This window comes from Schistocerca gregaria, chromosome 1, assembly GCF_023897955.1.
Source record: "Schistocerca gregaria isolate iqSchGreg1 chromosome 1, iqSchGreg1.2, whole genome shotgun sequence".
Lineage (NCBI taxonomy): Eukaryota > Metazoa > Arthropoda > Insecta > Orthoptera > Acrididae > Schistocerca > Schistocerca gregaria.
Window position 1 is genome coordinate 1,177,241,906 of NC_064920.1, and position 16,841 is coordinate 1,177,258,746.

The 16,841-nt window shown below is 40.4% G+C and overlaps 1 protein-coding gene across 1 annotated transcript in view; it reads left to right on the plus strand.

The window, feature by feature from the left end:
* LOC126297397 (Down syndrome cell adhesion molecule-like protein Dscam2) overlaps positions 1-16,841 on the plus strand; it is a 184,564-nt gene that overhangs the window by 134,641 nt on the left and 33,082 nt on the right. The window contains exon 3 of the mRNA XM_049988194.1: positions 15,364-15,544. Within this exon, the coding sequence (XP_049844151.1) occupies positions 15,364-15,544 (181 nt within the window). The remainder of the gene's footprint in view (positions 1-15,363; positions 15,545-16,841) is intronic.

The following is a 16,841-nucleotide window of genomic DNA, read 5'->3' on the forward strand; positions in this document are numbered from 1 at the left end:
ATCGGGTACCCTGGAAGCCATTTTTACATTCGACTACTTGAAGCTATTTTTACATCCGACTTTTTGACCCCCTTACGAACAAGTTGACTCATATCTGCTACGAAGTACTCTATCCAGTTTCAAACGGTATCTCGAAAGTTCATATTTTTTCACTAAGAAAATGTGTAGAACTGTATCTAAAATTCTTCAGTAGTAAAATACACGGCATCAACAAGATAAGGATATCACCAATTTAGCCACCGACAAGTGGAAAGTAATTGTCATTCTCTCGCGTACCAAATACGAATAAGAGCTGCAGATGATCTGCGGCGCAGATTGAAACCAGTAGTCGGTAATAGAAAATTGTGATCTAGACGGCGTTTCTGTAAATATCGAAACAAAAGATAAAACGGTTCCCAAGACTTGGTGTCCGTCATGAAACGGAGAGTTATCCTGCTGGAAGATGTCATCTACGCCAGAGAACACATCAAGCGTGAAGGCATGCATGTGATCCTCAGTTATGTTCAAGTAGTCCATTGCCATCAAGATGGCTTCAATTACTACCCACGCAGCACAGAAGCTCAGGTGAATGTCGCCCATGGCATACTCCTGCTCCCACCTGTTTCCAGCCTTGGCGCAATGCATGTTTCGAACATCCGTGGTATCCAGATTTAACAGTCTAGCTAGTGTAGCAAGAAACGTGATTCATTCGACCAGACGAGTTGTGTCCATTAATCCATAGTCTAGTCTTGATGATCACCCACCGCTGGAATTGCAACTGTCGATGTCGTTGGTTCAACACTGGAACACGTGGATGTCGTCTGCTATGGAACCACAATTTCAAGATGTGCGCCAGACGGTGTGCCCCGAAAAGACTTGTGCCTTAACTATGTCGCCTGTCCTGGTTTAGAGAACAGGCAGAACTACGACCTCCACGTTGCAGTGCACTCGCAGTGTCACCGTCCTTTCCGAGATGCTGAAGACAGCAGCATGACAACAGCCGATCAGCATTGCTGTTTCCGAGACGCTCGTTCCCAGGCACCAGGCCGTAACAATATTCCCTTTGTTAAAGTCGCTTACGTCAGTGGATTTCCTTATTTGGGGCCATTAAAGCACCAACGAACTTCATGATTGTGGAATAAGCAGATGTCTAACCTCTTGATGAAAGACGATGAGAACTGAAACAATAATAATAAATATCAGATATCAGCAATTAAATTAACTAAAACAAATTTAGTATGAAGTTTATTTTCATATATCTAGTTGCGTTGCCATCCCGTCGTGTCTGGGTAAAAACAACACATCAGAATAATATTTTTATGTGTGGTTCCGATAAAGATTCGATGAGTTGCTGACGCAATTACATAGTTCTGAAGATGATTCAGGGAGATCGAAACTAGACATACATAGACGAAACTAGACGTACTAAAAATGTTTAATTGGTACTGTAAAATAAACGATATTTTAAAATTATTTTAAATGTCAATACAGTTGCTGTCCTCTCGCAATGAATAAGTCGATATTAGTGTAAATTCATAAACCTGTTTTACAAATCGGGGAAGGGAAAGGCACTGAACATGCTCTACAGATGGAACATATCCTGGCAATTATGTCGAATCACGTGTCACAACAAACTAAAAATCCAACTAACTTTGGTCGATTGGCCACAGTCGGTTCTGAAGTATATGCGGCTATCACTGTAGTCTGGAATCAGGTGAAGCTTGTTGGACGGTAACACATTTCGCCACTCAACACGTGATTTTTATTTGCAGTATTGTTGCTATTACTTACAAGACATAGAGATAGAAGAAGGAGGGACAGACAGATGGGGAAATTTAAATTCATAGGACAGTGAATACATTCAACAGCTCCAAAAAAACAAGGCTTCACGTCACGTACCAGGAAAAAGAGAACGGAGTATAATCTAACCAAATATACGTTACGCCCGTATATGAAGTGATACGACCAGCGGTCTTAAATGGCATAAAACGCGTTTCTATGAATATAAAAGGCGAGTTTGACAACGCATGAATCTGTGTCAGTGTATGCCACCTTTAGAATCTGAAGATGGTCATTGTATGGCCGTAACCGGTTATGATTGTATCATAAACATGTGGTTGCGTTATAAATAAACAAAAAAATACAAAATAATCAATCAAGTATTCCATAAAGAAAATGTCGTTATTTCCAAAATAAAAGGTCTAACTGAGAAAATTAAGTGATAGAAATACAAATCATCATGGTGATCCTAGTTCCAGTCAGAGGAAATCGTAAATTCGACAGACGATACAACCATCAACCTTACTACGCACATGTACAAAGCATTCATACGGGGAAGATTTCCCTATGGCCGCATTTCTGGTGTGAATACAACAAGGACGTGCATTTGAATCTTCCGCTACATTCTCAACCAGAAACAAGATCAAAGTCGAAGAGAAGCTTTATACCATGAAAAGTCAAAACTAAAACCGCAAAATGTGGATTAAAGGGATGAAAGAACAGAGTAAAAGGTGCCAATGCGAATACTAGGGTAATGGTAAAACCAGGTGCATGGAAAACAAAAGTATAATTGAATTAGTGCGGTTATTAGATGGCCGAAACGGTATCAACATGAAATACTACTTTTATTATATATAAAACATATATTACAAATACAGAAACAGAAAACTGAAAACGATGGTTTGTAAGCGAAAAAGCCCTAACAGATAATTTTTGTTAATATTAGACAATATTAAATACAGTGCCTGAGGAAAAAGTGAAGCATCTAGAAGGGAACATGGAAAATTCGCAGTATACGTCTACTTATCAGTATGACGTTGAACCCTTCTGCCCTGGCTGCGTAAACCGATTTGGGTGGAAAGGGTGTCATGAAGCTGTTACATCCTCTCCTGAGGCAACCTAGCCAACAACTGTTGTAACTGGTCCTTGACATCCTGGAGCCGCGCCAGGTAGCCGCGCTGTCTCGCAGCGCCTTGCAACGGTTCCTGTAGCTCCCCCCGTCTAAGGTTCAAGTTCGCCCTCGGGCTTGGGTTTGTGCGTTGTCCTTAACGTACGGTAGTTTAAGTTACATTACGTAGGACAGATGACCTTAGCGGTTTTGTCTCATAGGAACTCACCACAAATCTCCAAATATTCTGGATACTGGCACTGGAATGCAGTTGACATCCGAGTTTTATTGGATACAGATTTGAAGATCTTGTTGGCTACAGGAGTACCTCAACACCACGTAGAAATTTCGTAGACACACATGCCGTGTGTGGATGTTGCCACATGAGATATAACGTACGAGGCCACAGAATGCCTGTATCGTACAATTGTGCCGTCAGGTTTTCCCCTTGTCTATCTCAAAGCTGTAACCTGAAGCCATACTAGGTGGCTGTCTAGATCAGAACACCAGGAATAACACCACTGTACCTCTGCAAATCATTTGAAGTGTGATACATCCCTCCAAAGTGCCACCATAATCGCCGATTATTGTCATCTGGCATCCAGGTGAGTGCAGAGCAATGGTTCATCACTAATCCCAATGCAACGACATTTATGAGCAGTCCATGCTTCCCAGTCACATAATCACTCCAATCGGTGCCGTTTCTTTCCTTGCGATCGTTTCTTAGCCCATTTGCTGCTGCTCGCTGACCAATGGTGTAGGATAACAAAGAACGCTGAAAGCTGTCTATTGCTTGTTCTCACAAGGCAAACGCAGATGAGAAAGTGTTGCAATGTATTTGGTGCCCAATACGATGATCATGTGTGTACATGCAAGAAATTACACTGACACCTTTCTTCGAGATCTTTCTCTATGGAACGCAAAATCTCTTTCACTAATAGCCGGCCGAAGTGGCCGAACGGTTGTAGGTGCTACAGTCTGGAGACGAGCGACCGCTACGGTCGCAGGTTCGAATCCTGCCTCGGGCATGGATGTGTGTGATGTCCTTAGGTTAGTTAGGTTTGATTAGTTATAAGTTCTAGGCGACTGATGACCTCAGAAGTTAAGTCGCATAGTGCTCACAGCCATTTGAACCATTTTCTTTCACTAGTCAACACAAGGGGTGTATTAGACAGAGCCACACACAGCGACCACAACGCAATCGTCATAATGACATGCAAATATGTCAATATACAAAACATGAAGCATGAACAGCAGCAACTACTCATAGGAAGGCCCAACTGACAAAAAGTTCCAGATGTTTTTGACGCGTCGTAAAGGTAAAATAGATTAAAAAACTCATGTTCCGACAGAGATCCTAGAAAGAGCACTATAACACGGGCAACCACTAGCTGCGGACTGAAATAACCATGGCCGACAGAACTCGCAAGATTAAGGAAAGATTCCCGAGACAAAAGAAAGCACCTACCAACAAGAAAAGACAGCTCCTGAAAGACAGATAAGACTCGACCTTTATCGTGACGCTAAACAGAAAGACCAAAAACAAAAATAGACAACAAAATAAGACTACTGGACCAATTTCGTCAATACCTAATTCAAAACGAAATCTGGGGACAACCTTTCAGGAAAGAAACAGAACGAGTTAGGACACCTACAGTTCTGTCGACACTAAAACAAGCTGACGGCACAGTGACCAAAGGATGGAGAAGCACAGAAGATTATCTACTGAACAGGTTCCTTCCAGATGACGATTCCATGCAAGACGAGAGGCACCACGCTGACCTAAGAGTAAGGATGAGGCAGCCTTGCATCAGTGACAGTGTAACCGTACCATACTTATAAGAAGAGGTCGTGACGGCAATCAGCGAGCTTGAAAGCCAAAAAGCACCCAACACAGACAAAATACGTTCAGAAGCATTAAGACAAACAGTAACACCAGTCACACGTTTTCTTACGAACATGTTCAATGAGGCACTACGAACAGGCAGAATTCCAAATTTCTGAATAACTGCTAATGTAGTAATAATCAGGAAATCAAAAAGCAAAGAGCCAGCAGACCCCGAAACACACTGACTGATCTGCGCCTTAAACACTCTCGGCAAGGCACAGGAAAGAGTCCTGTGTCACCGCCTACAATCGCATACACGCCTCTTCGGCCTATCGACCCATCATTTCGGCTTCAGGCAAGCTAGATCAATAGAAGATGTAGTTAATCAAGCACTGACAGCAGAAAATAACATCAGCTAGAAATATGGGACCACCAAACTAATCGACATAGCCGAGGCTTTTGACACTCTGTGGTGGCCGCCCCTCTTCGCTAGGTTAAGGGAAATGCGGTTGTCATCTTCCCTCTACAATAGCCTCCTCAACTACTGCAGAGGCAGATTGGCGGAGTAGAAGGCTGACATGCACAATATAATAACAAAGGAATGTCCACAGGGCTCGATCTGCGAACCAATATTTTGGGATACAGCATTCGTTCCCTTGATGAACACCCTGGACGGTGACATCACGCTACGAAGCGTGGTGGCGAAGACAGATGACCTGCTCGTAGTGGTGTCAGCCACCTCGACAGCAGCACTAGAGACAAAATGCACGCAACACCTTTAGAAAATGAATAATTGATGCAAAGGAAAAAAACTGATTATAGCACTCAACAAAACTGTATATTTACTGTTGAGAGGGACACTTTAGGGGAACTCAGTTCTAAAATCACACAATACTAGCATACGGAGGAAAAAGGCCACACACTATCTAGGACTGCGTCAGTTATTTAAGCAATACTCCACTCAAGTATCAATGAACTATATTCTATTTCTACCAACAAATTTACAACCATAACTTTATTTTCTATATAAAGCTAAAATTCAAGGATTCCATGTATCAAATGTTCAATTAGTATAGAATATGTATAAAACCAGGTGTGTATCTACCTAAGGTATCACACAGAATATACCTCAACTACCAACAACTAGACAAACTAGTCCTGACACGAAACACTCCAAGTAATAAATCAGTACACACAAACACAACAATCTTTCATAGACGCACACTATTCCAGATGAAAATATCTCGAGGTCCTGCCGGGAGAAATAAGCAGAAACAGGCTATTATCAACCAACAAGCTACTTAGACTATATTACATGATGAAATGTAGTATATCACTTCCCTCTACACATTGCAACTTATTTTTACCACACTTACTGTATTACTTTTTTTTCATTTGCATTATACAAATAATAAATTACATTCTCCTCAGATAGGTAGAAACAAATCATATACAACCACTTTAACAACTGTAAAGCGTTACATTCTCTATAACCTTAGAGAAATTTTTGTGTGTTATGTTATTCATACAGTTTAAAATAACATTAACAACTACTTACCAATAAGACTGTAAGAATAAGACGTCTTTGTTATTAAATTTAATACCATCCGACTCACCTTACATTTCAGGACCGTGATTTACACTCTTAATGAAATAAATGAAAATGAAATAAATCACCATATTATCTGAGTGCTTCACTCTTGTTGTCATCTAGAGTATTTTATCTGAAATTGGTATTACACGTGGATGTGATACACATACAGAGAATGCGTTATCAAAATTCTCAAGTATATATATAAAAGTAGAAATGAGTGCTTGAGAAATAAATGATGGAAAGCTACACAACTGAAATTTTGCTAGTGTACTGTCCATTGCTACTGTACTATAACTGCTCTACTGAATGGAGGTGTGGCGTAGTTCACAAATAAATGACAAGACAGCCTAATTCACGGACAGAAATTAGTAAAATGATGTAGTAGAATAGACTGAATTAAGAATGGTGCCATTGGAAATGAACTGATCATCTGTGACTTAGGGAGCGAAATGCATGAAATCGAAACACACTGGAATGAACACGTTAGCAGGATGAATAGCCACAGATAGGCCCGCGAAACCACAAGATACAAAAAAAAGTCAAGGAAGACCGAGGAAAACGAAGAGTACTTCAATTGGAAAATGCCTGACTCTTGGGGTGTAGAACAAGAGAAGATCGTTCTATTAGCTCCCGTAACATTAGCTGCTGTGGCAAACTGCCTTCTATCCCGTTCTTGAATGCTCAGCTGAAACAAAGACGTAGTTCAGTATTGTAGAGCAGACATTGGGAGCGAGGCGGCAGCTAGCGGAAGGGAGACAAAGCGGCTCCCCTCGCCAGCAGCTAGCGGCGTGGATTCCTGTGTGGCGGGATGCTGGCGCGGCAGGGGCGAGCTATGTGGCCTAGCGCCCGGCGCCTAGCCGCTCCCTGGAGCGGGCATCAGTTAGGCGGACAAAGCGGCCACTTGGCCACAAGTCTCCCGCGGGCTGCCGCATTGTTCCCAAGCCGCGAGCTCTGCGGGCAGCCTCCGGAACACAGACACGCCCGAGGTAGTTCTGGTAGGCCGCTCTACAAGCATGCTCTCTGGGCCATTGTGCTTACTTCAGATCATAAACTGTCACTTCCTCTCTTGTTCTACCATCTAGTAGAGTATACAACGAACAATAACTTGTCATAATCTCCACCGTAAATTTAAACTGCTCTTATGACTCTTTTATCTGATGAGCAATGAAGTTAATCTTCCTGTGAGCTACCTCTGTATTTGGTCAGATGAAGGAAATGGTTCAAATGGCTCTGAGAACTATGGGACGTAACATCTTAGGTCAGCAATCCCCTAGAACTTAAAACTACTTAAACCTAACTAATCTAAAGACATCATACACATCCAAGCCCGAGGCAGGACTAGAACCTGTGACCGTAGCAGTCACGCGGTTCCGGACTGAAGCGCCTAGAACCGCTCGGCAACCGCGGCCGGCGGTCAGATGAACGCTCCGCAACTTTACCTGTAGGCTGTACTGGCATCACCCCAGAATTGCTCTGGCAGAAATAACTCATAAGGAGGTGCTGTTTTGATGTAGTATTTATGAGTACTAAACTCTGTACTTGGTCTCAGCAACATACAATATCACTTCGACGATTCTTTCTCGTTCCTCGCAGCTGTAATTGTAATTGAGTGAAAATACTTCATATGCAGTTGTGGACAATATGACTAGCGGGTTTTGGTGCAGTCGTTACGAGCAATAATTAGGAAATTATTCAAGGCAACCGAATGAAGAGTTCTTTTGAATCAAATCGCAAAAAATGTCCTGACTTCGTCTACCTGTAGTACAAAAGGCCTTGGTGATATGGTATAAATTCGATGGTTAGTTGATTTGGGTGAAGGGGACCAAACAGCGAGGTCATCAGTCCCATCGGATTAGCTGACAATGGGGAACGAAGTCGGCTGTGTTCTTTCCATTCCGGCATATGCCTGAAGCGATTTAGGGAAATCACGGGAAACCTAAATCAGGAATGCCGGATGCTGGTTTGAACCGTCGTCTTCTCGGATGCAAATTCCAAATACCTCTTCTGTACATCATGTACCGATTATCTCGGTGGTACACAAAATGTTATAACAGCTTCATCGTAACCGACATATAAAATCTCCCATACCAAACCTGACACTGAATTCTTACCGTCTAAATTCCAGTATTAGAATGTCAACACACTTAATTCCACTCCGGTTACTTGTGCCTTGACAACACACAGACAAATATTTCTTAAACTGTGCCTTCCTTCCTCACCCTAGACCCCCTCACACATCATCGACGTTTATGTTCGTCATTCTACCCATCCTCTTTTTTATCCTAGCTTGAGATATCCGACTGTATAAATTAAACAAAATAGCAAGATACGCCCTTTTCGTTGGATGTGCAGGATTTTCGGTAAGAGTAATTTTAAATCTCGTAGTCATTGGTTATGTGTAATTCCATATTTGAAACCATTAAAACTTTTAAGACGTTCTGCAATGGAATGAGCTGATGGTCAGACAGATAATAATACTTAATGTTGTTACGGTTTAGTGACTGTAAATTATTAATTATTTAATTCATCCTTTATAGTCAAGAATCTTAAAATTATAGTTATGTGCCTATAGAAAGAAAATAACGTAACTTTTTAAAAGCAAGTCTTGGCAGGAGCAAGATCACTGCCTATTGAGGCTGCGTTCTATCATTCCACGTCATTTTTATTTGTGTCCTTTGGGATCACACAACAGTTATATTAATGTGGAATGGCGCTGCACTATCCGAAGGATAATGAAACTGAAGATAATAATAGCTAGCATTTGAGCGAGTCTGTAAGTTCAGACCTAGCTAAATGCATAAAACAGTTTTATGTTTTAAAATCAGTTCTTATCAGAAACAATTTCAGCACTGGAATTAATGAATGTAAGTTTACTCACCGTAACTGACAATGAGTGCAATATCTATACTGCAAATAAATGTGAGACCATTTAAGGAAATATGTCTAAAGAAAATCCTAAATATATTGTGCTGTCTGTTGTAGTAACTCTTTGCTTTGCTATAATGCTATAAGTGCATTGATGCTTTGAGAATAATCTATCACAGTTTGAGATAATGTCGTTTAACACACAAATGGCTTAAATTAGAACATAGCTGAGTGGTCAGTGTGTACCTAGCACTTGGAGGATACAGGTTCAAATGACAATAGCACAAAGTATTTTTCCTGGCCTCGTGGAGCCAACTTGAGTGTGAAGTAACGGCTCCAATGTCTAGGAAGCAAACAACAGCTGGGAGAGAAGTTTTCTGATCACAAACGCTCGTCAATGCCCTGTCTGGATGACGCCAGTAGCAGATGACATGGTGGCTGGTCAACACTGAACGTCCTGCTAATTCCAGCAAAAGAAACCTGTTAATGTTCTGGTACATTAATGTGTTGTTCTAGTACGCTCATCAATACATGGTTCACTAGTTCCGCCAAGCGAAACTGTTAACTTTCCGGTAGATTAATGTGCCGCGTCACTGAATGGTCCACTAGTTCCCGAGAGCGAATCTGTAAACGTTGCGGTAAATTAATTTGTTGTTCTAGTAGGTTCGTCAATAAATGGACTGAAAGGACCGACAAGGCTCATTCTAGATCCTTGCATCCCAAGAAACAACGTGTACATTGAAAATTTACTGCAGAAATACAATGACAAACACCACAATCCCTACGGCTTAATTTCACCCAATATTCGTAAACAATTAGTATGTGGGCTAGTGAACCAAGAAAACATGGAATAAGAAATGTACGTCGAGACACAGACTGCAGCGTCCAATGCCTATATTACTTCCATGATTGTCTCAGTACTATACAAAGTAAAGAAGACACAAAACACACAACAAAAGCAAATCTGCATCTAGCACTTCATATATTAACAGAACATCACAAAGGATTATAAATACCTTCGAAGTCAACAAACTAAAAATAAGGCATTCAACAACTAATAAACAAACACGAAAAACAAATACACAACATAAAGAGTAATCATGACCCATATTCAGACTCTGGAATATACCAAAACAACATTTCAAGAATTCTTTATGTTCTACTTAGGGCAAACAGACCGAGGTTTTAGCGCCATGTGTACAGACCACATTGAAAATAAAGCACATATTAGTAGCAACACCCAAACACACACGATACAGGACACTAGGTTGGGACATTAGAGCGAAATATAAAAAGACTCCAACGACTAAACAGAGGTCAAAAAAGGATTTGTTGGAAGAACTTGAAATAGCATTCACAAAAAAATTTGGAGACAAACTATTACAGGCAAACTGCAAAGTGAACCTAGGAATTTCTTCAGTTGCTTTGAAGTAAATTTAAATAAAAGCAATGGCGCATAATAAATATACATCAGCAGATAATGATCCGAGTTATTAAGATAAATGATCCCGGCGGAGGTGCGAGTCCTCCCTCGAGTATGGGTGTGTTGTTTGTCCTTAGGATAATTTAGGTTACGTAGTGTGTAAGCTTAGCAGTCACAAACAAATGGCACAACAAACAGAAAACACACTTTAAAAAGGAAATTATTTCGCGAAACATGCAGTGTACAATATAAATAAAACGAAAACTGGCAGAAGTTATTTCATAAACAGACCCCAATGTTTCAGTTTTGTCTAGCAATTGGACTCTGAAAACATTTTATGTGGTTTTGAATTGTTCAGAATCTCGAATGGCTTACGAGAGCATTTGCTATTTCTCAAACTAGATTGCTCGACAGCACTTTTATATATTTGTCATTGTAGATTTACTTTGAATCTGCGTGTATTTGTGTAGGAACTCGATCAACCGATAAGTATTTTTTGCACGAAATTTTCTTCCATTGCTCCTTAATTACAGAAATGGCAATTGGTGACACAGTCGGAATGAAATTCTTCTCTCTATTGGTACACTAGTGGTCTGACTATTTTCACAAACGTCCTGAGGGTAAAAAAGGTGTAGCGAGGCCAACTGGGGAAACGCTTGAAAAGGAAGTCTTTCAACGCCACCGTACTGTCGTTAACTGTAGAAGCTGCTTCCTACACAGTCACGGTGAAAACGACTCAGACTACAAGGTTCTTGTCAGGGGGAGCAACGTTGAGATTAGTTCTGCTTGTATGTGCTTCTGCAGAATGGAGTGTGAATCAGGGATCCCTCGATGTCTGCCTAAAGAGCATTCGGCTTTCAGACGGAACAAGAGATCCCCCAGTGGAGTGTGCACACGTGGCGCTAGAACGCTGCCAAGGTGTCGCCCTTTGTGCGGCCGTTTCCCTTCCATTCCGACTGCCTCCGCCTTTGATGGACCGCCTCGCCTTGAAACCCGCCGCCTGGGCCTTTTGTTCTGGCACTGGGTGCTGAGTGCCGCCGCCGCACCCGTAGAGGCTGTGGTTGCTGTTATGGTCGCGGCAAGTGGGTGCAGAGCTAATGGCCCTGCCCCTAGTGTGGGGCTGGAAGCAGATCTCTGGGCTGTTCGCGTCCTTTCAGCTGCAGGGGGAACAGCCGGCAGAGTGGCGCAGTTCGCTTCTCTTCTTCTGGGAAGTATGCATCCTAAACCACCACGAGGTGACAGCAAACCCCGCAGAATGTGAAACAGATTACTTGTATAATTTACAGATTTCGATTCTCTAGACACGAAAACAATAAACAAAACTGACAAAGAAGTCGTTAAGAGAAAGTCAATAAACATAATTTGTGATACCCTAAAAATACAATATATAAAGTAATACTTAGGGGAGGAATGCAGCGATAATTTGAAATAAAAATAATGTACTGCAGGCTGATAGTTCATGAAAGTCACTGTTTAGCTCCTGTTGTAATACCACTGCAGTGGTCTGGTAATCGGAATTTGAAGCCAGAAAGTTAAATCAGTGATATAAATTGCATATGGATTAAAACAAAAACTACAGACCTATAAACAGCAATACAAAAGTTCACTAATGCAATACGTAGAAGACACTTCCAGTTCTGTGGTCACGTATGCAGAATAGACGGCATTAGATCAACAATAAAACTGCTTAATATAGTAAGCCCACGAAAAGCAAGAATGTCTTGGTGAGAAGACGTTAAGCAGGAGTTACGAGAAATAACTCTCACAGATGATACCATCAGAGGACGCAAATACTTTTGAGGCATAGTTGCTAATCATTCATTCACAAAAGAACTTAAAAGCTCATTGTAAAACAGCGGACGAGGAACTCAAAAAACAACACAGCAAGTTCATGAAGAGATTTTAGTAAGAGAAAAAGAAAAGGAAGCTGTCACAGCAAACTAACAAGTTGAAATGTGCTGTTTAAGAAGAAAGAAAACTGGCCAGACTTGGAGTAAACTACCGTGCTTTTTCAAATAATTTAAAGAGATTTTTATAAAATCGAACGGCATATAAATGCACTCACATTAGAGAGATTACAGAATAGAGTAGCTGCAAAGATTCCGGTACAAACGATAATATTAATGAAAAGTGTTAAAAAATACCCAAGATACAAATACGTGAAAATGTGGAAAGGTAGAAATCTGTTTCAATATCTTGCAGAAAAAATACTAGTAAATGTGTTGTGAAAACTGGAAATAGGAGAACAAATCAATTAAAGTTAAATTTTTTCTGCTGATAAATTTGTTCGAAATACACCTCTGGTCAAGCTCAGTAGTTCTGTCGTTTTCAAGTGCACATGTACGTATGTTGAAATTTGTAGCTTTAACAGACTTCACATGTCATAATAACATCATGTATGCTGAAAATGACTGACTGGACAAAATTTTCAACTCTCCTGCAAATGGAAAGAATGGTTTCATCTGATTCTTGTATTTTGGCTTTAGATCCAAGTGTGAAGAAAACAAAAGACTGATTGAAAGACGATATGACTAGAAATATCTTTGTTAACAGATGTAGCTTTAAATGTCCAAATACATTGAACGGTAGCGTTTTGATTACAATGTTTGTCTCAGCTTTAATAGTTTTCAATGAATTATGAAGATAATATACTATAGGTATTACTCGTAGAAGCAAAAACTAGAATATGAACTTAAAACAAGATACAATGGGTAAGTTTACCAAAGTACACAGAAAATATTTCAGGTAGTTACCTGTTCTAGATCCACATTGATTGAAGACAATTTAAGCACACAAATGTTACACTACCTTCGAAAATAAATGGACTATAGCTTCGATCACAACACTCTGAGAACAATAAAGAATTCAAAATAATTTGTTTCTTAATAAGGTTGTGAATAGAGTACTGAATTTACAAATATGTTCATGACAAAAATGAATATGATGTATAGAGAAAGATTAAAGAATACTGAAATAACATTAAACAACTTATATAGAAGAACACTAATTTTGTATGTGATCCATGTTGGTATATGTGAAAACAAGAGAAACGAATGTCAAATCATTTACTGCTCTTACATACAGAGCTGATGCCAAGGCACAAGGAAAGAAAGGTAACATTTCAATAAGCTCAGCAATTGAGAGATTTATACCGAATAAATTAATAAACGACGGAGCTGATCCTCCTTGGTACACAAAACGGGTCATAACACTGTTACAGGACCAACGAAATAAACATGCCAAATTTAAACAGACGCAAAATCCTCAAGATTGGCGATGTTTTACAGAAGATAGAAATTTAGTTCGGACTTCAATGTGAGATGCCTATAGTAGTTTCCACAACGTAACGTTGTCTCGAAATCTGACAGAAAATGTTTCTGGTCGTATGTGAAGTATGTCAGCGGCAAAGAACAATCAATGCCTTCTCTGCGAGATAGCAATAGAGATACTATAGAAGACAGTGCTGCCAAAGCATAGTTACTAAACACAGCCTTCCGAAATGCCTTCACAAAAGTAGACGAGGTAAATATTCCAGAAATGAATCAAGAACAGCTGCCAACAAGAGGAATGTAGAAGTAAATATCTTCGGAGTAGTGAAGCAACTTAAATCACTTAATAAAAGCAAGTCGACTGCTGCAGACTGCATACCAGTTAGGTTTCTTTCAGAGTACGCTGATGCATTAGCTTCATACTTAAGAATCAAATACAACCGTTCGCTTTAGAAAAGATCCTTACCCAAAGACTGGAAAGTTACACAGGTCACACCAATATTCAAGAAAAGTAGTAGGAGTAATCCACTAAATTATAGGCCCTTATCATTAACGTCGATATGCATCAGGAATTTGGAACTACCACGAAAATAACGGTCTAATAGCACACACAGTCAACATGGGTTTATAAAACATCGTTTTTGTGAAACACAAGATCTTTATTCGCACGAAGTGTGAAATGCCACTGACATGGGATTTCAGATCGATTCTGTATTTGTGGATTTCCAGAAGGCTTTTGACACTGTATCACACAAGGACTTGTAGCGAAATTGCGTGCTGATGGAATGTCGTCTCAGTTATGTGACTAGATTTGTTATTTCCTGTCAGAGAGGTGGCAGTTCGTAGTAATTGACGGAAAGTCATCGAGTAAAACGGAAGTGATTTCTGGCGTTCCCGAAGGTAGTGTTACAGACCCTTTCTTGTTCCTTACCTACATAAGCGTTTTGGGAGACAATCTGAATAGCCGTCTTAGGTTGCTTGCAGGTGACGCCGTCGTTTATCCTTACCCAATAAGACTGACGAAGTACATCGAAAAAAAGAAGGGCAGCATGTTTTTTACTATCGAGAAATATGGGAAAGTGTCACTGAAATGATACAGAATTTGGGCTGGACTTCATTAATACAAATGCTTTTTTCGTTGTGACAGAATCTTCTCACGAAATTCCAATCACAAGCTTTCTCGTCCGAAGGGGAAAATATTTTGTTGACAGCACGATAAAATAAGGGAAATCACAGCTCTTACGGAAAGATATAGTTGTTCGTTCTTTCAGCTCACTATGCGAAAGTGGTTCGATGAAGCCTCTCCCAGGCACTTAAATGTGATTTTGCAGAGTATCCATGCAGATGTGGATGTAAGTAAGTAAACGTTTTTAATGTTCTCAGGTACTGTTTCTGCCAAGTGTAGATTTGCAAAGAAGACTATGGCGTTTCTGTAGCAGCTACAACTTCGGTAGTGACTCCCATCAAGCTTTTTAGGCAGTGCTTACCCTTCATCGGGTGCCTCTCTATCTGTTGCAGGCTTGTGTCACGGGCAGCTGGGAGTGCAGGCGCCAGTGCTGGTACAGGAGCCTCCGGCGCGCCTGCGTTTCTCCAACTCCACAGGGGCGCAACTCAGCTGCTCAGCGCGGGGAAGTCCACCCCCCGACGTCGCCTGGCTACACCCCAATGGATCTCCCGTCACTGCAGTGCCAGGACTCAGGTGGGAGCAGTTACATTCTCGTTTCTGTGCTAGTCGAAGATGTGTGCTTGATACATATAAACTGTGTCTCAAAACATGATCAAATTGGAGAAACGCAATCTAGAATTGTTTACAGTTCATAAATTCAAAAAATAATTTATTGGTCAAGTTGGCAATTTATTATTTTGATTGATTACTAATTTTGGCTAAAGTTGATAACTATCTTCATATAACAGAATACAGTTTCTTTGTATGAAATCACCACCTAGTAGAACACATCGTTCTACATTTTGTGGAAGCTCCACATCCCTACATTGTTAAACAACTTACCTTGGATGATTTTAAAGTAATGTTTCATCGAGCTGTATAATAATACTGAGCTATGCGACCTGCAAAAAATTTATTACAATGTGTCGTACTGGTTGGAGGCAGCACAAAAGAATGTTGTCCTCTGAACTAAAGACAGCTAACAGTTTTAGCCAAAACTGGTAATAAACGCGAATAATAAAATGCGATCTTCAAGGTCTTGAACAATAAAGATTATTTCCGAACCAATTAACGTAAACACAGAAATTGCTTTGTGATTTCAAAATCGATCTTGGTCTGTGAACACAGAACCTTTCTCCATTCCTTTGAGGGATTTCACATGCAGTAGAGACTGCTTGCATGATAATTGAGACATCTAACTAAAAAGACCAGGAAAGATCAGATGCTCCTGGGCACTCAGTGTAGTATATGAGTTGAGAACTAACAAAACCAGTATCTAGCTGGCACTACCTACCTAAGACAGGGTAATTAATGAGTCCGCTGAAATATGAATGTCGAAAATACCGATAACGAGTAGTCGCGGCTTCACTTTAAGCAAAGATTGAGATAACGAACATAGCTGTACAAGCTGTCGCCGTTCGTACGATCTACAAGACGGGATGAAAGTTTTATGAAATTCTGGCACTGATCCTGGGAACCAAAGAGCACAAAAGATGCACAGTTGGTGTGTAAACTAGTTGTTCTATGAACATTTGTGCAGTGGCAGTATGTACTACCTCAAACTTTATTTGACGTTCTGACAGGTATGACGTTTAATAGTACTGAATGCAGCATCCATGATGGACTCTATGATGGTTTCAATTCCGTTTTTGTGATTACGCCCAGGAACTTCACCACCCCCCGCACCCCAAGAAACTGATACAGATTCGGCCAAGAAATTAAGATTCTAGCATTACTAGATACGCTTTATTATGAAAACTATTACAAAAGTTTTCTTGGAGCTCACACTTATTTCTTGTTTCCTACACCAGTATTGTTCGATGATTGGACC